Source organism: Rhinolophus sinicus, chromosome 3, assembly GCF_057876585.1.
Source record: "Rhinolophus sinicus isolate RSI-liver-muscle chromosome 3, RSI-T2T, whole genome shotgun sequence".
Lineage (NCBI taxonomy): Eukaryota > Metazoa > Chordata > Mammalia > Chiroptera > Rhinolophidae > Rhinolophus > Rhinolophus sinicus.
This window is the reverse complement of record NC_142503.1, coordinates 197,429,817-197,453,656: the sequence shown is the minus strand read 5'-3', so window position 1 is coordinate 197,453,656 and position 23,840 is coordinate 197,429,817. Positions and strand designations below refer to the sequence as shown.

The 23,840-nt window shown below is 57.8% G+C and overlaps 1 protein-coding gene across 6 annotated transcripts in view; it reads left to right on the top strand.

The window, feature by feature from the left end:
* The first annotated feature begins 5,683 nt into the window (after positions 1-5,683).
* The window catches only part of CCDC85C (coiled-coil domain containing 85C), a 77,474-nt gene continuing 59,317 nt past the window's right edge, over positions 5,684-23,840 (top strand). For 2 of the 6 annotated variants that reach the window (XM_074326948.2, XM_019751582.3), the window contains exon 1: positions 5,692-6,816. In XM_074326948.2, the coding sequence (XP_074183049.2) occupies positions 6,039-6,816 (778 nt within the window). In that variant the 5' untranslated portion in view covers positions 5,692-6,038. Of the gene's footprint in view, positions 6,817-23,840 lie in introns of all 6 variants that reach the window. The other 4 variants (XM_019751584.3, XM_088797478.1, XM_019751581.3 and 1 more) reach the window with 4 other exon arrangements.

Below are 23,840 nucleotides of genomic sequence, written 5' to 3'. Positions count from 1 at the left end.
TCCCAGGGGCGGTCAAAACTGGTGCTGATTCCTTCAGCTGGGCAATGAGCTGTATCGCAGTTGGTGGTCATATGAGATAGTTCATGATAAAAATGTTTTTAAGTGCATTGAGGTGAGAGCTGCGCCTGTGAAGAGTTCCCCTGACTCAGTTTCCCCTGTGGCTGAGGCTCCCTCCCTGCCTTGCTTCTTGGGGCAATGGTGTGAGGGGACATCAGTAGCTGCAGCTGGGAAACAAGGGGCAGGGAGGGGTGCAGATACCGATACTGCCCCCCCCCACACACATATTGGTCCCTAAAGGGACATTTCTCCCTGGCCTCTGTCTGGCTTGGCCTTGCAGCCTCCTGCCTCTCTCCCAGGCTCAGCTGACCCTCCGATCCATTCCTCCACTCTCACGTCCTGTCCTGTGCTATTAAACACGTCTGGCTAGGTCTCTCTTCTGTGGCTCCCACTGCCCTCAAGTTAATTTAGAGGCTTTTGCCTGTGACGTCAGTGGTTCTAGGACGCTGTCCTGTGCATTGCTGACCCCTGATCCCCAAAACGGGACCTGACACTTGGGTAAACGGTGTGAGTGAACCTACCCTCTCCCCAGGCTTCTCTCTGCTGCCCCCCAGGGAGCTGACATTCAGGCGAACTGTCCTGCTGGTGGCCCCAGCTTCAGTGAGTTTCCCTACCTAAAAATGTGGGAGTTGAGACACTTGGTCATTAAACCATGTCTTGGGGTTCCTCATATTCCATGCTGCTCCCATTCCAAAAGGAAGTTGGCTGCATCCCAGAGCCATATCTGACATCCTTTGTAGCCCAGTTTGCCTGCAGCAAGCACTGGATTTCCGGGACAGCCCTTGTTTCAGTGTTTGCCTCTGGAAAATGGGCGCAAATGTCCATACAGGAAGACTGTCCTGGTCCAGAGGGTGGGGACAACATGTAAGGAGAGGAGGCACTACTCACCTCTCAAGAGCTTTGCAAGAGCTCTTCTCGGTGGGTGTCTGGCTTGGTGTGGGGGCAGAGCCCCAGAAAGCAGTTTCCAGGCTCTCGGCCTCACATAGAAAGGTGTTGGCTCAGGTAGTAAATGGCCAACTGTGATTGCATGGCCATCAGCTGTGGCTAGTTGGCCGTCAGCTGTAACCAGTGAGCCATTGGCCACTCATATAACTGCTGTGGCTACGCTAGCAGAGAAGAGGAGAAGGAAGAGGAGAAAGAATGGGGGCTAGCAAGAAGATGGCGGCTGGGCTGGCAAGCGTCGATGGCGGTTTGCGGACAGTGTGGATCCAGCCTCCAGTGAGAGTATAGTGCCGCCAGAGAGAATATAGTGGTATGACTCCCCTACCTATGGCTCCGTGGGTGTTCCTTTTTGGCCTCACCATGTCCTGCGTTCTTGTATGGGGAGCGGGAGCAGAGACCCCGCAGGACACCCCGCATGACACTTGGTTACAACGTGGAAGGCCTGAAGCAGAAGGAAGGCAGGTGGTGGCCAAGGTCCTGGCACAGGGCTGGCCCCCAGCATCATAGAACCAGAACCAGTGAAAGGTCCAGTCTTCCTCTTTGAGAAATTGGGTGCAGGAGGCAGTAGTCTATGGGGGAAGGTACACACTTGGGCTCAGAGGGTCCTGGGTTTGAATTCCAGCTTGCTCACTTGCTAGCTGTGTGACCTTGGACATGTGACTTAACCCATGTGAGCCTCAGTGTACCCCTTTGTAACATGGGGATAGAGAACTGCTACCTCACAGGACAACGGTGAGGACTCAGTGAGCCCATCTGTGTAAAACCCTAGCACGTGTGGGCACGCAGAGACGCTCATTCAACACTATCCGTGTCAGTATTACGGGCCCTTTTCCATGGGCATCGGAAACATTCAGCGTAGCACAACCCTCTGGCCACACCACCATCCTCGGCCTCTGAACACTGCCCATAAGTTCACACTCGGTGATCTTAGCTTCGTGGAAACAAACAACCAAGCCAACAGGAATCCATGTTCAATGCTAGAAGGGCTAATGACAACATCTCCTAGGGCTGTTAAAACCATCACGTGAGGGCTGGTTTAGAATCAGACGGAGCACGGGCAAGTGGTAGGTGGTGGTGATTATTATTACTGTTGTTACCTATCAAAGCCCCAGGGAGAGGGTTATACTACCTCCCATGGCTCACAGAGCCCTTTGCCGCCCAGCTCCATTCCTATGCTCCAGCAGTAAGGCGTGGCTGTGTCTGGACACACCCCTCACTGCTGCTCACCTTGGGCCGTGGCTTGTGCTGGTCCATCCACCTGGAGTATCCTGACCCTCTCCTCCCTCCTAACAATCTGACAAACTCCTATACTCATTCTTCAAGAATCAACTCCAGCGTCAGCTCCTCCAGGAAGCTGCTCCCTGTGTTTCAGATGCTTCCAAAATGATGTATTCTGCTCATCTCTTTTGTGGTACAATTTACAATGTATATATGATTGCATATATATATATATATATATATACACACACACATGTATATACACACATATATATACACACATTTATGTGTAAAGTCTTATGTAATATTTTTGTGTTCAGTAAAACCAGTGAATGAAATTGACCTTGGGCAATGAAAGTGACCTTCCTGGGCTCAGTTTCCTCATCTTCAAAATGAAGGGTTCAGACTTAGTGGGTCGTATGCCGAAGGGTCGCACATTCACTCAGCAAACACCAGATGGTAACCTGCACTGGGCAGTGCCCCAGTCACGCAGGAGAGTTACAGAGCCCCTTCCCTTCCCAGGGGGGAGACAATCACCACCAGTGTGGGAATTTGGAATATTTTGGAATATTTTGTTTACTCTGTGTTAGGATACCGGCTCTCACCCCAGCTGGCTCCAAAAACATTTGTGTGGCCTTAAATGGACACATACAGTCTAGGAGATTCTGGGGGGAAAATTGGGGATTGGTGGTGCATCTTTATTAAAAGGCCCACAACTCCGTTGACTGAGTGGGTTATCTAGAGAATTACTGTGTTAGAGGTCCATGATCTGGCTTTACAGTTTTCATGACAAGGCAGAGCTTCTCATGTCCGAGGGGCTAAAATGAAAGCAGACATGTGACATTTCCGAGATCCTGGCTCGGGGTACAGGGTCAGTTGGGCTGTGAGTATTCTAGGGGACTTGGTGCCTCTTGCTGGACCCCGGGGATGTGGGCCTTTTGTGGGGCCGTGGGGCTCCGGCTTAGATGGTCCCTCTTGCTTCAGGAGCCTGTTTCAGCTCTGGGCCCTCTCAGCCTCCTGCCATCCTGTCCTGCTCTGCCCAAGCCTGCCCAGCCATGGTGCGGGGAGCAGAGACTTCCTCTCAAGCCACCCAGTGGCCTCATCTCTAGCACTTTGTCTTTGCTGCACCAGAGTGATGTTGGGGACGCTCTCGTGGAACTCTTGGCCAGGGGACTCTTGAGTCTGTAGATGATGGAAACAAACCTCGTCTAGATGGAGGCTTCATTTTTCTCTCAGAAAGTTCAGCTAAAGCTGCCAGTGGAGGAGGATCAGGGGATGCAGGCCACAGGGACCACGAGAAGCCACATGCAAATGGAAGGGGGTTCCCACAAGGACAGTGTTAATCCTGCCTGAGACTTCCCTAGTGAGTCGTGGGCATCGTATGCTCACTTCTGACTCTCCCAGGAGCAGATCTGTGCACAGGCTTCATTGGGTGGGGGGAGCCTTCAGGGAGCTGTTTAATCTGGCTTCTTGGGGTGAGAAAGACCCATGGCCTCCCCAATACGAGCTGAAACCCTTTTTCTCTCCAAACCCAAATGGCTGGGCCTGTGGAGCACAGTGCCCCAGCGGGGAGAACGGCCCCCTCCACCCAGGAGCCAGGAGCTGTGTCTGGGGGAATGTCAGCTCCCCTGGGCTTAATCCTCCAAGCTATGCCCCTCAGGCCCATGCTCTTCCCACCCGGTTTCCTGAACATGTACCTGCAGGGAGGAGTGGATGGGAGTGGGGGGAAGAAGGTACTGAATCTGGACTTCTGTGCACACTCCTCACCCCCAATCCCTTCTCCACATATGGCCTACAGTGAGTCTCCTAAAAGGCAAATCGGGTCATGCTGCTTCCTGCTAACTCCCCACTTCTTTCCCAGCTGCCTTAGAACCAGGCATGAGTTGGCCCCTCTGGCCTCATCTCTCACCCCTCTTCCTTGTCCATTCCCAGCCTCACTGGCCTTCCTTGAATAGGCCACTAACAGGCCAACCCCAGGGCCTCTGCACTAACTGTTCCCTCCACCTAGAGTTCCCTTCCCCTTGTCTTTGTCTTTTTCTTTCAGATCTCAGATTAGATGCCCCTCCTCAGAGGTCCTCCCTGACCACGGGATCTAAAGTAACTGATTATCACTTTCTGTGACAGCAGTTTGTCTTAATTCCCTGCCCAGCACTTACTACAGTCTCATAGTTATCTCATTTGTTTTCTCCCGGTCTCTCCCCCGAGAGGGCCGTGGCCTCTGCTGTTGTCCCCTGCAGAAACCCCTGGGAGTCTAGAACAGGTCTGGCCTAGAGTAGGCGCTGCGAACACGGGTGTCGGGTGAATGGCTGAGCAACTGTAAATGGGGACATCAGCTGCTGCGCGGGCGCGCGCTCCAGGCTGTGGCTGCTCACGGTCGAGTGCGCGGGTTTTATCTCCTTGCAGGTCCCGGGGGACCGACACCCCCCTCCGCCCTGCTCTCAGCAGACGAGCCGTAAATGGTCTTCGGGGACATGAGGATAACGAGACAGACTCACAGGCTGAGGGAAGGGGCGAGGCAGCCGGTTGGGAGGGGGTTCTGCAGCCGGCTCGGAGCCCTGCAACCCCGGTGTTAAGGCCCCAATGGGAGACCTTTCTCCACTGTCCCAGTGGTTTTCACCTTGCGAATCGCCGATTCCCCCCGTTGTCCCGGGGACCGGCGGCCGGGTGTGCGGGGAGTGGAGCTGTGAGCGCCGCTCGGGGCGGCGACACGTTCCTGGCGCCCTCGTCCCCTCGGGGCAGGGAATAGGGTACGGTGCTCCGGGACACGGCGGGCGAGGCCCTGGCCCTCCCGGTGCGCACAAGATAGAGCCACAGCCCCGGGCTGGAGAGGAGACGCAACCCCTCTGCGAGTTCCGGCAGGGGACCGCGGTGGAGATGGGGGTGAAGGAGCAGGGGGCAGGGTAGGGGACAAAGAGCCGCCCTGCCGCCGGGAGAGCGACCCCTGTGTCACAGGCCTATTGTTCGTTGTATCTCTGACTGAGCTGTACTCTGGTGCCCCGGGAGGGAGAACGGGAGCTGTCCTCCGGGTCGTGGGTGTTTACTGGGGACGGGGAGGGTGGGCGGGGGTCGAGGGCCTAGGATGGGGCTCGGCGCGCATTTCCGCACGTCTCCTTTAAGGGAAGCCCGGCCCTACCTTTCCCACCGTCGCCCTCCCCGTACTGTACCTGCATTTTAAAAGCGCCCTGTAGCCCTAGGATTGGCCCAGGCGGCGTCCTCCGGGCGCAGAAACTTGAACCGCCGGGGGGATGGGGGAGTGTTGGAAGCCCAGTGGCTGGACTGTACCATCTCTTCGGCGTCCCCCGCGTGCGCCCCGCCCCTCCCACACACCCCCGGAGAGACCCAATCGGACGGGAGGGAGGGCGGGAGCGCGGCTCGAACGCGCCTCTGGCAGGGCGCCGGGCGGGCGGGCGCATAACGCGGGGGGATGTCGGGGCTCGGCCGCGCCTCCGCCCGCCCCCTCGCTCCCCCGGAGGCGGGGCCGGCCCACGGCGCCCCGCCCCCTCCCCGCCCGGAGTGGGCGGGGAGGCTGGGGCTCCCGGAGCTGGGCCGGGGGCGGGCCTCCGCCCGCTTCGCCGGAGTCCGGAGAGCGCCTGGCACCGCGGCGGCGGACGCAGCAGTGGTCCCTGCTCGCCGAGCCCGGAGACGCGCGGGTTCCCGGCGGCCCCGGCAGGCGCTGCGTGAGGACGCGAGAGGCGGCGCGGGGCGGGCCGCACGCACCCCCGGCCGACCCCCACCCGCGCGCGGACCGGCCCCGCACAGCCCGGGCGCTGGGAGCGCCGGCCCGGCGAGGGCGCGGGCGATGCCGTGGTGACGGCCCTGCCATGGCGAAGCCCCCGGCGGCGGCGGCGGCGGCGTCGGAGGAGCTGAGCCAGGTGCCGGACGAGGAGCTGCTGCGCTGGAGCAAGGAGGAGCTGGCGCGGCGGCTGCGGCGGGCCGAGGGCGAGAAGGTGGGCCTCATGCTGGAGCACGGCGGCCTGATGCGCGACGTGAACCGGCGGCTGCAGCAGCACCTGCTGGAGATCCGCGGCCTCAAGGACGTGAACCAGCGGCTGCAGGACGACAACCAGGAGCTGCGCGAGCTCTGCTGCTTCCTCGACGACGACCGGCAGAAGGGGCGCAAGCTGGCGCGCGAGTGGCAGCGCTTCGGGCGCCACGCGGCTGGCGCCGTGTGGCACGAGGTGGCCCGCTCGCAGCAGAAGCTGCGCGAGCTTGAGGCGCGCCAGGAGGCCCTGCTGCGCGAGAACCTGGAGCTCAAGGAGCTGGTGCTGCTGCTGGACGAGGAGCGCGCGGCGCTGGCGGGGGGTGCAGGCGGCGCGGGCGGCGGCGCGGGGTCCCGCAGCTCCATCGACAGCCAGGCCAGCCTGAGCGGGCCGCTGGCGGGTGGCGCGGCGGGCACCGGGGCCCGCGACGTGGGCGACGGCAGCAGCACGTCGAGCGCGGGGAGCGGCGGTAGCCCGGACCACCACCACCACGTGCCGCCCCCGCTGCTGCCTCCGGGGCCGCACAAGGTCCCCGACAGCAAAGCCGTAGCCACGCGCAGATCCCTGGACGACCTGTCGGCGCCACCGCACCACCGAAGCATCCCCAATGGCCTGCACGGTAAGGACAAAACCGGCGGGGCAGCGCGGGTCACGGCCCCTTCCCCGCGGGCGGCCACCACTCCAGACCTCTCCTCCAGCTGGCATCCATACTCTGGGCAGGGCGAGCCCACGCACACCCGCAGTAGAGCTTAGGGTGGCCTTTTTCTGCTCAAGTGCTGGAGGCGTGTCCCTGCCCAGCTTCTAAGCCGCAGCTCGGCCGGCCGGGACCCACCAGACCCCAGAAAAGTTTCTGTCTGGCAGAGTTATCAGTATGAGAGTCCGGGCAGGCAGGGCTCGCCGGGGGTGCCTCACCCCAGCCTGGAGACCCTTGTCGGGGAGTGGGAAGTTCTTCATGGGGATAAAACAAAAAGAAAGGGCCTTTGAGCATGCATGAATTTTCCCTCTGACGGAGCAGCAGGCTTTCCCCACCCCGAGCTCCGTCCACGTGTGTGCTGGGGCTGGAATTCCTCCTGAGCCGCCTCCTGCTGCCTGCTGTCTGGGAAGGAGCACAGGCAGCCAGGATGAGACCCGGAGTCATTGGGCCAGAGGATGGGGCTTAGTGCCTTCTGGGTTTGCTAATTGTCCTGCACTTCTCAGGGGTGGGGAGACCTTTCTCAGCGGAGGCTCTAACTTTCCAGAGGGACGTATGTGCTAGGAGTGGACCCTTGGCCCTTGTTCCTCTGCATGCCTCAGTTTCCTTGTCTGTAGAATGGAGGTGGTCCCTGCCTCCAGGATCTGAGGTGGAGCGAGCCTCTGAAGGGATTTGTAAACTGTTGGGACTCCTTTCAGGAAGTGTCATGGTGTTAGGTGTTAAGGGTGTGGGTGGCAGGACCTTTGGCCTCAGGACAGCTCAGGTCTTCCAGGCCAGTGTGACTGACTGTGGGGCCCAGTGCAGGGCGCCCCAGCTTGGGTCTGGGGAGCGGAGCAGTGGCGCCCAGTTCCAACTCCCCTGATCGTTTGCCCTCCTCCCTGCTGCCTCACTCCTCTCCTACCTCCCTGTTCTTCCACATTTTTGGTGGCTTAGTTCCCAGTTCTGGTGACAATTACTGCTACCTGAACTGTTTGCCCAAAGGTGGAGATTGAACAGCCCTTTCTGGTTCTTTTAAAGGCTTTGCTAGTTCAGAGTAAAATATATCTAGGCCTTAAACGACCGCTCTTTCCCAGAGTGACAGCCTGAGCAGGGGAGGGACCTCTCTAGTTTGGTGGCCAAGTGGCCTGTGAAGGCGCCTTGGGGGTGGGGTCTGGGGTGGGAACTGGAGGTGTGGTGGTAATTAGTGTAGGACAGTTTTTCCTTTATTTACCTTTCCAGCCTGTGAGTTCAGGGCAGGACCAGGTTGAGACCGATATTTTGTTACTGATTAGCAATCTATGACTACAACTCCGGTTACTTTTTGTAACTCTGTATTCACCCCCCACCTTCAACCACAGGCTCCTTAAGGCCAGTGGCAGTAGCTCAGACAGAGTTAGGTGGTTTAACGTGTTGGCGTTTCAGGGTCTGGGGAATGAGGAACTCCAGTCCTAGCCTCTCTGGCCTCACCTTCTGGGGGGCCTTGGGAGAGTCAGATTTCTGGGCCTGGGTTTCCCCAAGTGCGTTAATAAGGAGGGACTGCGTCAATCCTGTGGCTGGGAAATGAAATGTTTTCAGCTGCGTCATTGATGACACCTGGCAAGAGTGGTTCACTGTGGGGCACTGAAGTGCTTGAGTTTTTAGCATATTTGCAGAGAAGTTCTGTCACGTTTTGGACCAGGGGACTTGAACCCTGCCTGGCTGTGTGCCAGTTGCAGCAGCCGGCGATGCAGGCGTGGAGGACGGGGCTAGACCTGAGGGTTTCCACCCCACTGGGGGTGCATGGGGTGGAGGTGTAGGGTTTCCTGCAGAATCATGTGCCGCTCCCCCACGTCCCCCACACAGTTCAAACAGGACTGCTGCAGCAGGCTTTGTGGTGGCAGAGCTGTGCTTTGGGGTGAACTGAAAATTCAGCATCATTATCACAGATTTCAGTTGCAGACAGTGCAGCTACTGTTAGTTTTGTCTCTTAAAGTCATGGGTGGCCTTGAGCTGTTCTCCCAACAAGACGAATAGGGTGCCTGGAAATAAGGAAAGGCCCTTCTCTTAGAAATGCCTTTTTTGTCCTCGGAGTTTTACGTCTAGTGAAGAGCAGGCTGTAGATAAAACAAATAATGAGCCTCAGCCTGAGTGGAGGAGAAAGTGGAGTCAGACTTGGGGCTTGTGCCTTGTGGAACTGGTCTCCGCTCATCCTCCCAGGAGCTGCGGGCAGTAGTATTATCCCCGGGCTAGCAACAAGCAAGTGGACAGAGGTTTTGAGCATGGCCTGGGAAGGCAGCTGAGACTGGAAGGGTCTCCATTCCAGTTGCCTGGGTGGGGCCGGGGTCCTCCACTGCTCAGACCGAGGCCTGGCTTGCATCTCTGGCCTATTGTCATGTTGGCTGACACTGTTAACCAGCAGACACTGGTGACTCCTTAGTCTTGATTCCTGACCCAAGTTTCTCACTCTCCCTCCTAGGAAGTGTCGCTTCCTTATCGGTCACCATGGAGCAGATGGTTGAAAACCCCATTACCCAGAGGGGCCAGGCTGTGTGGGGCTCGAATCCGCACGCCTCCTCTTCCTTCGGGAAGGTACTTAAGTTCCTGGAGCCTCTCTCTCTGCTCTTCTGTAAAGTGTAAACCCAGAGTGCCCCCTTTATCCACAGGAGGTCAAGGGAGGTCAGGGTCTGCACACAGTGAGTCTCAGTGGTTGTCAGGATCCTTATGGTGAATATTTCTTCCAAGGCTCCTCTTGAAAAACTATAGGGACCGCTTTGGGGGCTTGCCATACGGCCTCTGGTGTCCATTCTCTGTACAACTTGGTTTGCTGTGTAGACAGACGGCTCATCTGAATGTTTGTGTCTGAGCCCGGGTCTGGCTGCACCTGCCAGCGTGCCTCAGGAATGGTGGCCCTGTGGTTCTCTCTTGGGAGTTGTGGGGTACCTGCAGCCGCCTGGGTGCCCTGGAAGGCCCCTGGAGGCTGTGGTGGGAGGGGGCCCATCTGTATTCAAGGCATCTTTGGCTGGCCGTGCTGGCGGGCCTCTGACTGCGAGTGCAAATAGACCTTTCTCCTCCTTGATTTTGACAGAGGGCTGGACGGGGGCACTGTTTGCTCTAATGCAGTGGGGCAAACTGAGGCAGCTGAACCCCAAACACCAGAAAGTCAGGTTTGCCCCCTTGAACTGATGTGATTTTCAAACAAAAGCATTTCCAGCCGTTTCTCCCCTGCTCTTCCCCCTCCCGCACGCCCCTCCCCCCATGTCCTGTGCCTGTTAGTGCCCTGTCCCCTCCCCCTACCCCTGGGGCCCACGCCCCTTTAGCTAACCTAGGGAAACCAGAGCCTCCGGCAGGCCTTTGTATGGCCCTCTTTACTTTTTCAAGTTTGGATTAAAAATTTGAGCTTCTCAAAATAAGATGAGTTTGTTCTTCGGCTTGTGTTTTTGTTGGTTTAAAGGGAGGGTAGAGCGAGGGTGGTCTGGGCCTTTAAAAAAAGACAGAGCTGCTGGCCCTGAATAGGTCTTTCATGAGAGGCCTCCAGCTCGGGGCCTTCTGTGCAGGACTGGCTAAGAAGGAGGCTTTTCCTAAAGCCAGCCTAGCCTGGAGCAAAGGTCAGTGAAGACAATGGGCCAGGTTAGATAAGCCTTTCCACTCCCTCCCCAGCCTGACCCTGACCATCCATCAACGGCCTTGGGGTGCTGGCCTGGCACAAAAGGCCTTGGGGTGCTGGCCTGGCACAAAAGGCTGGTGGGGAGGAGGCGCTCTCGGGCAGGTAACCAGGGGCAGGCCAGGGGTGCCCAGCGCTTCAGAGAGCTCCCCAGCCCAACTCCATTCTGTTCAGAGCTCCCAAATGGTCCCATATCACAGATGGGGACACTGAGGCTCAGAGATATGTGGTGACGTGCTCTGGGTCGTGGGGGCTGGTGGGTAGGGTCTGGGATCAGTCGAGCGTCTCCGTGTGGGAGTCGGCCAGATGCCCTGTGCCTGCCGCCCCTGTGTGTCGTGACAGTGTGGCTCCGTGGGGCGAGGAGGGACTCCCACGGGAGGTCTGGTCCTCAGCAGGTGGACCTAGGACAGGTAGGGAGGGAGCTCCAGGGGCGGGACCTGTGTGACAAAGGTGTGGCACCTCTTCCCGGAAAGTGGGCCCCTGAGCCTCATCCTGGCTTCCTGTTTCCTCACAAAACCCCTCAGGTGAGATAGACTAGGCAGGCTGGTGAGGTGTCTGTGCTCAGGGTGTCCTCACTTCTCTGCCAGGCTGGCTTTCCTGGGCTGTGGGGGCCACCACACCTCTCCCCCGTGGCCTGGCCTCTGAGCTCTGAGGACAAACGTGGTTTAATGTCGTCCCCAGGGCAGCACGAATAGCAAGGAACTCTTTTGTTGCTCGCAATCTGTGTTTCCCCATGGGGACTTTCCACACCATGCTTGTCATGTCATTAGCACAGAGAATTGAGAGCCTGGAACTTAAGGCGACTTCTGGAACCTGAGGCCTCTGTTTTCTCTGTAAAATGGGAAGCCTTTATCAGTCTGTGAGTTGAAGGGAAAGGAAGCGTAGCGATGTGTGTACACCAGCCGTCCCTCTCCTCCCAGCCAGAGCTCTCAGTGCTGGGGGAGTTTAGGGGCGCTGCAGCCTGCTAGGTAGGGCTCTGGCTTCAGTTCGGAGAGACCTGGGGGAGTCTTGCTTGGCCTTGCCACCTGCTGTGTGTACATGGCAGCTCCCTGAATGGCTAAGCCTCAGTTTCCTCATCTGTGTCCTGAGAATAATAATAATTCCTTGGTCCTAGAGCCGAGCCTAAAAGGGTGGGTTCGGTGGCCTCTACTGCCACCTGGATCCCTGCAGATTTGCCTGCTCGCAGGGGGGTGGGGGACCCTCTGACACAAAATTTTGAGGGGAGCCCTTGGCCTGCCCTGTGTTGGAGCCAAAGGAGCCCTTGTCTGGTTGAAGGGCAGGTTGGAGGTCCCTGCCCATCGCCTCCTCGTGACTTGTGACCTCTGAGCTCAGGCAGTCCTGAGCTGCTGGGGGGCTCAGGTAAGGTAGCAACTGTGGGCAACACACTGTGCCTGCAGTCTCCCTCTGTACCCACTGACAGAATAGCCAGCCACGGCTGCTCTGCCCACGCCTACAACCTGCGTTCCCAGGATCAATGCCCGGATCCGTGTAGGGACAGCTCTGAGACTGTCAGGTAGTTCCCATCTCCTTGGCATGTGATGAGAGGACCCAAGTGGCTTCCCAATGGCTTGGTGACAGAGGAATAAGCTTATCTGCTAAGGGGATGTGATGCTCCCTTGATCATGAAAAATCAGGAATTGTTCCCCTCCTAGCAAGTACCCAGAGCCGGTCACTGTGACACGTCGCTGTCCCCTGCCTCCACAGTCCAGTGGGGGCTGGTGGGTGGAGGTTTCGGGGCAGGTCTGGAGCTGGGTCCCCCAGTGATGGATGCCTGCTTTTGAACAAGCCACCGTTGACCTCCAGCTCGGGTTTTATTGATTTGCCTGTGAGTGTCTTAGGGCTTCCCCTGTACAGATGTTGCACTGGAGGTGGGGAGCATGGTCTCACTGAAGCGAGGCCAGTGGCCCTGGGGAGCAGGGAGGGTGTGTTCCCCTTCCTCCTTCCTGCTTCCCCATCAGCCAGAGGCCTTCGCCGTTTGTCATTTGTTGTTTCCTGAATTCAGAGATGGGCTGCTCACTTCTCTGCTGCCGTGTGGGTACGTCTTAGGGTTTGTGTGTGTGTTTACTGGAGGGTCTCCCTTCCTTCACTCTGGAAGAGCCATTGTTACTCACGGCGTGGGCATCTGTGACTGATGTTATCTTGGGATGGAGGAAATGCCCGGGAGAGCCGGAAATCCTCAGGAACTGTCTGGAGCCAGTGGGCACTCAGAGGAGACTTGTGAGGGAGGGGATGTACCCCAGGCCTGGCCACATGGGTGCTGGAGCCCCTAGACCACCCGCGTGGGCCCTCCGTCCATCATCTCTGTCTATCTCTGAGCTTGTGTGGCCCCGGCTCTGTCATCTTGACTTGGCGGAGGGGCAGGTTCCCAAAATGTCTTTTGGGGAGAACCAAATGTGCCTGGGCACGGCGCTGAGAGCTGCGGTGTTTTATGTCACTGCTTCTCAGAAAGGGAAGAGCCCCACTGCCCCACTGGGATCCCCGCCGGGGCTGAGGAGAAGGTGCAAGGTGGTGAGGCAGCTCCTACCAGGTCAGTGGGGTGGGAACCGGGCCTGGGGGTCCCATCCGTGTGTCCCTGGAGTCTGCACTGCCTGCACGTACCCAGGTGACCCTCTCCTCCGGGTGTGACTGTTTGCCATGTCCCTTTCTGTGTCTGAAGTGCCCTGGTTTGTCTCTCAACCTCTTCAGGGTGCTGGGGGATCAGGGGAGGGGTGGCTGAACTTGGGAGCTGAGGGACATAGGCCTTGAAGGTGGAGCAGACAGCAGGGAGGAGGCCAGGCTGGGCGCCCAGGCTCACAGTACGCATTCGACCTGCTCATCTGTCTCACTGCGGCTCTGGTGACGGGAACCAGGGGTTGGGTAATGGGCAGGGCTGGGGCAGGTGGGGTCTGTGTGGCCCCTCCCACAGTACCTGTATCTCCCCTAAAGTCCCTGGGTTGGGCTTTTCCAGCTGTGGACACTTCCAGCTGTGGCTTTTTTTTCTTGTTAAAACAATTTTTAAAAATTATTTTATAAATTTATTTTTAAATTATAGTTGGTACCCACATTATATTCATTTCAGGTGTACAGGATAGTGGTTAGCCATTTGTATAATTTACGAAGTGACCCCCCCGATGAGTCCACTCAGAAATCAGATCTTTTTTACAGCCCATCCCTTCCCTTTCTCCTGCTCCCTACTGAATAAATACGCACATGGGTTATCTGCTGGGCCTGTGAGTGGCCCCATCAGCTGACATGTTCCCCGTATCCGAGGTTTTGTGGGTGCAGTTGGGCCACTCAGCACTGTTCTGTGGGTTGGACATATAGACAGAACCCACAGCTTCCGTCCACTAGTGACCTGGCCTTGTGCAAGTCCCTACCTCTCTCCGGGCCCTCATTTTCCCACCTGTAAAATGGGAGTCCTCCATGGACTGGGCTGAGGGTCCCAGAGAGCCTGGTCTTTATTGGCCCCTTGACTCAGAGTTCCTGCGACAGACAGAACCACAACAGAAGGGCTGCCTGCCCTGCCTATCCTGCCTCTTGTCGGTCACATTTGTGGTTAGGTCTCTTGCCTGGCTTGGTCTTCAGCAGGGGCAGGTCTTAGGATGGAGCAGCTGGGTGGTGGGGGTGGGGTGGCTGCCTGTGACGCACAGGTACTGCTCTGTCTGGCCTGGCGAAGGCCAAGACCCCTACCTGGCCCGCCTGTCCTTATGCAGGGCCGCACTGAGAGCCTCGGTGGAATTACCTGCCTCTGCCACCTGATCACCTCTTGTAGGACCAGGTAACAGGTTTGGCGCTAGAGGAGAGTGCTGAGCTCCAGTTCCCTGGTGTGGGGTTTGCCGGGGACAGGTCGCTTATCCTGGACCTGAAGTTGTCCCTGCCGTCCTGTCTCTTCCCCAGTCCATAACCTTCTTCAGAGCAAGGTCCAGTCTTCGTGGCACGTAGTAGGTGCTCAGTAAACGCTGGGGTGAGAAATGGGTGGCCGTGAGGCACTGGATGGCGACTTACTCTCCCCTTCTTGTTCTTTTAAAGCTGACACTGGTCAAATCACGTTGGCCACCTGCCTTCCCTTTTTCATGTGCTCCATTTGGTGCCAAATGGTCTTCAGCTACTAACAAAACAACCTAACCCAACCCCCGAGGGGGTGACTTTCACCCCTCCCATCTGTTTCCCCTTAATTACTAAAAAAAATGCATGCCTGCTTTTATCAGTCATTCCTAACCTCGCCTATACGTTAGCTATCGTTCGGGAACTCTAAAAATGCCAGTACCTGGATGGACCCCCAGAGACCGGTCCAGTTGGTCCAGTGGTTGTAGAAGCTCCCTGGGGTCCCCTGGGGGGCAGAGCACTGTGCGAAGCTCCTGCAGAAAAGCCTCAGTGTCATCTGGGAGCAAGGACTGCCCCACACTGGGTGACAGCCTGGCTGGCCCCGGCTGGGAGGCTGCTGTCAGTCGACATTAGCTGTGAGGGAGAAATAGGCCGTTTGTGTTGTCCCCTCCCCGACCTTTGCAGCATGGACACCCAGGGAGGTGGCTTTGGTGTGCCCAGCCCGGGTAGCCTGGCTGCAGTGGAAAGCTGGGTTTGAACTGGCCTCCCATTTTCTGAGCACCTACGCCAGCGCTGGACAAATCCACTGGCTCCCCCCGCACCTGGGAGCTGTCATAGGCTGCCAGACATTGCCACGTAGGCTACGCCACCCCATTGTGGGATGCTGGGCTACCCAGACGGGGTGGGGGCCTTGGAAGGCTGCATTCAAGGGGACAGATGCAGGTAGGGCCAATGGCACTGAGACAGCATTATGGAGAAGACTCGACCCATTTCCAAAAATAGCCCATCCACTGTCAGGGGAAGCGTCTCTTTGTCTCCCCCAGTCTGTCTTTCTGTTGGCTCCGGGCTGTAAGGCAAGGAGGCTCACTCTTGTCTTGGAATCAGAGGCTCCGAGCAGCTTCCCCTGCCCCCCACAAGGGCCCAATTGTGTACGGGCCCTGAATGCACCCGGTGTCACCGAGCGCTGCAGCACGGTTCCTGTCCCTAATGAGCCCGCTTTGGGAGTGGCCTTTTGTCGTGGGTTCCGGCTGCACTGCCCGCGCTGGGCTCTCAGAAGGCTCGATTTCCCAGCTGCTTCACGTCTCCTGTAGCTGGTAGGACAATGGGAAGCGCCCGACTTGCCCTTTCTCCTTTTTCTGTGTTTCCCATATTTTCTGGAATGTGCACACACCACTTTTATACGGGACAGAAAATTGAACAGCGAATTTCTCCGTCTTTCAGCGCCTTGTGTCCTGGCTGGTGAGGAGGGCTCCCCCCCACCTCCCCTCCTGTGGAACCTCCCCCACCATTGTCTCAGACCTAACTCGGGTCTCCTGGCTGTTTCCCCTACAAATAGGCTCATGTTTCCTAGTCCAAAGCAATAAACGAAATCCTCTGCCTTCTGGCATCCTGCCCCTCAGGTTCCCTCCCTTCCCCACCCAGTTCTCCAAGGAGCACTGAGGCTGCCACCTCCTGCCCACCCATTGCTTCCTGGCCCCAGGTGGCCCTGGACCCTGGGAACTGCAGCTCTGGCATGCTCCAGTGGCCTGCGCGTCCTGACCTCTCGGTGGCATTTGACGCCCACTTCAGGCTTATCTTCTAGAAGATGTCCTCCCGATGGCGGTTTCCACCCACCTGCCCTTGGTGGGAACGTTCCCCCTTGCTAAGCCCCCAGTCTCTACCTCCCGCTCCTGACCTTGAGGCCCAATGTCTTACTGGTCACCATCCTGCTGACTCTGTGCCCGCTGGGTTTGGGTCCCTTCCTCTCACCTGTGCTCCCGTACCCTCCACCTCACAGGTAACCAACCCTGCTTCTAGGTTTCCTGGCTCTAGCCCTGAGCTGTCTACTGGCCACAAGTGTCTGCTTTAGTTCAATTTAATTAAGATCAAGTAACATGAAAAGTTTCAGTTTCTGAGTTGCGCTAACCCCTTGTAAGAGCTTTACACCTTCTTGACAATGAAGCAAAGAAACAGTTCCATCATTCCAGAGAGTTCTGTTGGGCAGCAGTGATCTAGACAACTCCTTGCTGGGCCGTGGGAGGCTGTGGGACTCCCCCTTGTCCATAGAAGGACGCTCTGACCCCAGTGTGGTGTCAGGACTCCTCCCCCAGCCCGGACCTGGAGCCCCAGGCACATGCAGACACTTAGGGCTTCTGCTGGCAGGCACCCGCTGAAACCCCACCCTTCCTTTGAGGCTTAGGTCAGCCCGTATTGATGGACAGTCACAAGATGTGTGACCAGTCACCCTCACCTGCTCAGCATCTGCAGGACTAGGCTCTTGGCGGTTGCCCTACAGCCATGGATGACACTTCTGGTGGCCTTGTGTGGGTTCACATGCATGGGCTGGAACCCTAGCCGGGAGAGGCCACGTGGCTCCTTGGGGCTTCTGAGGCCTCCCCCCACAGGGCCCAGCCCCTGCTCCCAGCCTCCAACTCATCCTCAAAGTGAGGCCAAGAGCCCGCAGGGTCAGAAAACAAAGAAAACAGCTTTTAAAACAGTGGGGTGGAGGGGGCTGGCCACGCCAGCCGGCATTCCCTCCGCTCCGAGTGGGGAGCATCCTGGGGTGGCTGCAGACCACCCCTCCCTGACCGGCTGTACCAGCTTTAGGCTTGGCTCCCCTCCTGCCCTCTGTGCCCCCACTTCTCTGAGGAGGTGGCTGTGGCGGGTGGTGGGCTGTCTTGCCATGTCTCATCTCGGGGTTAGACCAGCTGCCTGGGTCCACCTTTGGGCCATTACTCCAGCTGGGCCCTGGCAGATGAGGCCATTGCTTACCATACCTGGGACTCTGGCCCTGGGCCTGGTCCCTCTGCTCACTGTGCCCGCTGTGTGTGTGGTGATGGGGGCGTGGTGGTCAAGGTGACATCGTGAGATCCCAGCAGGGTGACAATCCGCCCCTGGCCCCTGCCCACGCCTGGGTGAGGCGCTGGCAGTGCGGGGCAGAGGAAAGCGCCTTCTCAACCGTCCTGCTCTGGAAATGCAAGGACAGTGCGGACGTGGTGGGAGCCCTGTGGTGGGAGCCCTGTGGGCAGGGGACCCCTGATGTCAATGCCCCGAGGTCCCCAGCACCCCGACAGCCCTAGAACCTCCTGCTCCTCCTACCGCCCCCTCCCCCTGCATTTCCTGGCCCCAGACCGAGGGTCTCCTGAGCCTGCTGCCTCCTCCACCCGCTGCAGCCTTTGCCCACCGTTAGAATCCTTGCTACTGATGGGGGGCAGACAGCAGCTCCTGGAGTGTGGTCTAGAGGCCCTGGGGGGCTCCCTGCCTGTCCTCCCGCCCAGCCTCTGAGGTCCCCACCCCAGGGTGGCCTGGAGTGGGGGTGGTGGCTTTCATCTTGCTTTCCCCCTGCAAGTGCTTAATCCCCTTCCACCGAGTTAAAACCTTGTTCCCGTGAGTGCAGCCTGCCTGGTCTTGGGCAATGTGAGCTGTTCCCCAGTGCGTGGGGCTGAAATGCTGTGGGAGGTGCGGGATGAAAAGACCCCTTGTTTTTGGTGCAACCCAAACTCTCTGAGCAGGAGGGAGCAGAAGGGGAGCTGTGGCACAGGCGGGGCACTGGAATCTCTGGCCTGGGGCTTTATTATGGGGGTTGTGACAGGAGACAGGCCCTGAGCTTGCCCCTCGGCAGCCCCCGCTGCCTTCTGTGTCAGCTGTGCCCTCTGTGCAGTGACCCGAGGGATCCTCAGCCAGGGCGGTAGGACAGGCTTCAGGGAACCCCTGCACCCTGGAGTGACTGTGCACTCATGCATTTTTCCTGGGCCACAACCTATAGTTTTCATCAGAGGCTGAGAGGGGTCGTGGCCCAGGAAGGACCAAGAACCATAAGAGGAGGGTTAGTGAGGCTCCTCTCTGAAGCCTTTAAAACATAAAAATAAATGAACTTCGTGTGTGCACGCAGGTGGAGACGTGCAGGGTGCAGAGGCGATGCGTGCCCTTAAGCTCTTCTTCCCTCTTCTGGCTGAGCATCCTGGACACCTGACAGTCCCAGTCTGTGCCCGTCATCTGCCACATTGGAGGATGGGCTCTGCCTCACCCCCCTCACCCCCCGTCCTCAGAGGTCACACCCCTGGCGCCTCTCTCCTGAAGCTGGGTTTATATGAGGGCTTTAGGGTTGGATAGATGTTCTCATGCAAATCTGTGCTTCTTGGACTTCTCTCTCCATCATTTCCTTTCTGCCTCAGTCACCCCCCACTTCCCCTGGGCCTCAGTTTACCCATCTGTGAGATGAGGCAGTTGGAGGGGCTCCAGTCCATGGGGGCTCAGGAATTTTTCTGGAAGTTGAGAACATTCTAGAAGCCTGGGTCCTCTCTCCGTACCAGCCTTGCTCAGGTGGCTGCTCCCAGCCCAGCCCATTCTCTCATCCCCCATGCAGCCGGACCAGGGCCTCTTGCGGTTTTGGACATTCCTGCTGCTCTGAGGCCTTCAGGGCGCACAGTGGCCCAGTTTTCAACTGCAGGCCCTCACCTTTCGGGTGCTAGCCCAGGCGGGGGAGTGATCTGACCCAGAATCAGAAGGCAGCAGCCAGGAGGGATCATTTGCACCCCCACCCCAGCCACCCCACCCCCTAAGGCTTTGCTTTCCCAGCTTTCCCCCCCACCATTGGCTTCCTGTGCCAGCTCCCCATGGCAGCGGCCGCCACTGCCAGCAGGAGCGGAATAAAAACGAGACGTCTCCTAATTTTCTTCTTTTGAATTGCAACCTTGATGCTTCCTCCCCTCTCCTACAGACCAGTCTTCTGGTGACTTTTGAATGGGTCTGTGGGCTCCCTTCTCTCTGGCTAAATATGCATGTGTTGGTGCCCTGAGGAAGCTGGCCCAGCTGCCTGCATTTGACTCTGAAAGGTGCTAATTTACTGGTGTGCTGGCTGGTGTTTTTGGCATCCTGGATGCCAGTGGGGGGAGGAGGGAGTCCTGTATCCACCTGACATGCCCTGTCTCCCCAGTGTTATCCCCACTTGCCCCTCGGTGGTTTGCTGATTGGCAGCTGGAAGAAAGAAGGACCGTCCCAATCAGAGAATGGCCTCGGAGGCCTGTGGGTGTGTGCGGACTGGGGCTTGGGGTGAGTGTGGCCAGGGTGATTCAGGAGGCTGAGGGTAGAGGGAAGGTTCACTGGACTGGGCTAGCCTCGTTCTCCAGCTGATGGGGACTCAGAGGCTCATAGGAGGCCGCTTTGTTTATTTTGTAGCAGACACTTCTGAGATTGCTGTGGGGTGGGACTCCAGGCTCCAGTGACCGCGGGCTGCCATGTGCCACTTCTGCACCTGGGAGAGCCTGTGGGGTAGGAGGGTCAGCCCACTGGAAGGACAGGAAATGGGGCTGCAGGGGGGCCAGGGGCAGAGGGGCAGTTCCCACAGGTGCACTTGCTCTGCTGACCGCCTCTGAAAAGCAGACCTCTGGGCCTGTGGCTGTCCACCACGCAGGGCCCACAGCTGGTCCTGTTTGGCCCGGGGAGACCCTTAGGCAGGGGAGCAGTGGATGGCAAGTCTGATCTTGTTGAGACCCTTTCCCCTCCCCTGCCCTCCTATAGCCCTGCTTTGTCACCTGTGAAACACTCTTGGGTTAGGGATCTAAAGGGCCACCTCATAGGGGGTTGGAATAAATCCATGTATGCTGTCCTTGATTTTTTTCCCCTCTAATAATAAGGAAACTAACAAACACAATCTCCCAAGAGGCCTTGAAGGGACAGTTCTGACCGTTGGCATCAGGTCCTGAAGCTATTTTTGGTCATGATGCGTGAGAAGGTCCGGGGAGGAGAGGGCCCAGTAGTCGCGGGGGTGTGGGGCCGAGGGAGCCCTGCTCTGAACCCTCGGGCGCTGGGCACCGGTGATGCAGGCCGTTCCCGACGCAGGTGGCTATGGCAGATTCACGCCCTGGCGCCCTTACTCCTGTCCTGAGATTGCCTCCTTTTAACACCCCGGGTGGCTTAGGGCCTCCAGGGGACCCAGGAAGGGGAAGGGCCCAGTGGGGAGGCTGCCCTGTGGGGGTTACTGGGTGGGCTTTGAGGGGCCGGTGGCACCCCCCCCAGGATCTTGGCCACTGCTCTGCGGATTCCTGCCCGGTTGGGACTGTCCCTCCCACCCCACCCATGGGAGTGAGCAGGACCCTGGGTCAGAAAGGCAGGGGCCCTCACGAGCTCTGGAGGTTTGCCCGTTACTGCAGGACTTGGTGGTGACAAGCCAGCCCTGAGGCCGCCTGGTTGCATTTGGGGCTGTGGGGACCTGGACCAGCAGCAGGGGCCGTGGCAGGGGCAGCCCGTGGGCACTGGGGGCCAGGCTGGGGCTGCCTCACCGCACATCACCGTTCCTCTCCGCATCCCGAGCGGCTCAGACGAGGAAGTGCTTGAGCGCGACAGTGATGAGTTGGCATCTGGAAATGAAGCCTCGTTAAAGAGATTGCTTCCCCCAAATGTATGCATTTATCATTAAAGGGCTTTAGGAAAAGGAGCCCTTGGGGCTGCTGGGGCCTGGGTTTGTGGAGGGGGAGGTCGGTATCAGCCCCCCATGGTAAGATGAGGAAACAAAGCCTCATGAGCCCATGGGATGTCACAAGTGTCCCCCAGCCCTGTGCCTCAGTTTCCTCCCTGTATACTGGGTGGAGAATGGAGGTTTAGAGGGCCCAGCACCCCAGGCCTTCTCAGCTCTGTGCTGTACTGTCTGTAGCTGAGTGCCACAAGCTATGAGGGGCGTTAGTGGCAGATGGGACCCATGCCCCTGGTGCCTGCTGACCACGGCGTCCCCACCCCCATGCCCAGGCTGTGCCCTGCTTGTCTCTGCTGGGGAGACAGGTGGGGTTTGGTGTCTTTCTGAGTTGGCTTCCATATGTGTGTGTGTTTCTGTAGGAGACCGAGAGCAGGTCAGGGGCCTGGTTCTGGCCCCAGCCTGTCCTGGACCCTCCTCGGGCCTCATCTGGAAGGGACCCTGAGGTTCCCCAGCCTTGCTCATCTCTGGGCCTTAGAGTCATGTTGGCTCATTATTACTACTGGGTCTGGGAGCCACCCAAAGGCAGGTAGGGGAGACCTGGAGAGAAAGTCCTGCCCAGAGTAGGACAGCAGCTCTGTACAGGGAAGAGGAAGGAGGCTGCCAGGCGGCTGGCCTGGCCCCTGTGCCCCGAGCAGGGCCGTCTCCCAGCCTCAGGCCTGAGATTCAGGGAGAAGGGGCTTGGGCTCCGGCCATCTCACTCACCTCCCTGCTGTGCTTGGCAAACGCCCACTCACTGGTGGGTCCCAGGTGGGATGGTGATTTGGTTACCTGGCTGGCCCTCTGAGTGTCTGAGCCACCCGTGAGGGCCCAGGGGGATGGTCCTTGCACCTCAGCTGTGGTCGTGGGCCTATCTGTGCGAGCCCAGACAAGTCACGCAAACCCACGTGCCTCACCGTCCTGCCTCCGTTAGATGGGGTGGCGCCATCTGTTCCCTCTTACGGGCTGTTGAGGATGAACACACGCTAGTATCAATAGTAGTAACAACAGCAGCTAACAGGTACTTAGTTAGAACACTTACCACATGTTCACTCAGGCATGCTCTCCCTGGTTGATGGGACGTTCTCCCTAACCGAGGCACAGAGAGCTCAGGCAGCCCAAGGCCAGTATAGAAAGGGGCAGAGCTGGGATGTACAGCCTCTCTGTGCACCAGCCACCTGTCCACATCGGTAACTGTTTCTTCTTCCAAACCCCTACTTGTTTATTACAGAAAATGTAGAAGAATAATCACCGTGGACCTCAGCATGCAGAAGGCTGCTGTGTGTGGCCAGTGTTGCTATTGGCAGGAACTGGTGTGTGTCTGACAACCCGGAGCGTCCTAGTTTCGAGTGTGATTTTCCTACTCTCTGTGAGCAGTGGGACAGTTACATGGACGTGAAAGTTGAGCAGTGGCAGAACTCTCATTCTGGAATTTCTTGGCTCCAAAGCCACGTGGGGTTTACTTTTCACAGCGTGGCCCACGATGTGGATTTCTCCTGGCGCGTCATACACTCCAGATGTTGTCTCTGCCTTCAGTTTGATCTGAGACCCAAAGCCTCCCCCTTGCAAGCCTGAGCTCATTCAGCCTTCCTAATTTATCCTGGGTGCTCCTGACGGGCCCCAGGAGGCTGGAATGCCTGCTGATGTGTGAACCCCACTGGGGGTGGGAAATAAGGTGGCCCCTCCTTTGGGCTCTGTGGGACGGGTGCATGCAGGGAGAGGGGGCGAGGATGCTCATATGTTTCCGGCGTCATTCCCAACAAACGTCCTACGAGGCTGGGGCTGGGGCACACCCCTCTAGCTGCCATCTCACCTGGTCCTTTCAGGCCGCAGACTCCAACCCCCCACCCCTATGATTTATCATTGGGGGAGATGCAGAGTATTGCTCACCCCTAAATAATCCATTGCTCATCGTGCAAAGCTTGGGAGACACTGGGGGGTTCAAAATCGAAATTTAACATCATCTGCGCTAATACTTGGTTCTGTTTCTAGAAGAGGAGTCGAAAGGGAGGTCTGTACACATCTGTTCAGTTTTTGTTTTGAAATAATTATAGCCTCACAAAAAATTGCAGAACTAGTACAAAGGGCTTCTTTGTGCCTTTCCCCCGCTGCCCCCTCTCCCCTTGGTGACATCTTATAGAAGTAGAGTGCGTCATCAAAGCCAGGACCATGACGTCATTAGCACCAGGACCACGGCGTCTGCACAGCACAGTGGCTGGACTGTAGACCCTCACTCAGGTGGCACCGGCCCTTCCCTGAACTCATTTCGGTGTGTGTGTAGTGGTGTGAGATCTTATCACATGCGTAGAGTTGTTACACACACTTTTAAAAATAAATTTTGCTATTTAGACCTGTTTTTAGATTTACAGAATTATTGAGGCGATAGCACAGAGTTCCATAACCCCTGCTCCTGGCTTCCGAGAGCGGCATCGCGCATTTGGTACAGTTAACGAGCCAACAGCGATGAATTGTATTAACTAGAGTCCACACTTTATTCAGATTTCCTCAGATTTTACCTAATGTCCTTCTTCCGTGTAGGGTCCTCTCTAAGACAGGCTTTTTAAAACACAAATTTTGCCACATAGTATTTCTCTTGTTTGTAATCCCACCTTTTTCCCTGTGAGGTGTTGGGAATGTCTTACCACATACATCAGTGACTGCTCTGTGGCCGTGTCTGAGTGGCCTGTGGGCCACCGTGCGTTCCTTCCATCATGTGGATGCCCCAACGGAGCACCTTCAGAAGGGATGCTGTGTTCTGTAGGGCTCTCCAAGGGGCAGGCCTGGCACTGCCTTTTGTGTGAGAGGGGGACACCTTTAGAGGCACACAGCCTCTCCCAGTGTCCCCCAGCCATCGGAGTCCTGCCCTTGCCCTCCCGGGACACC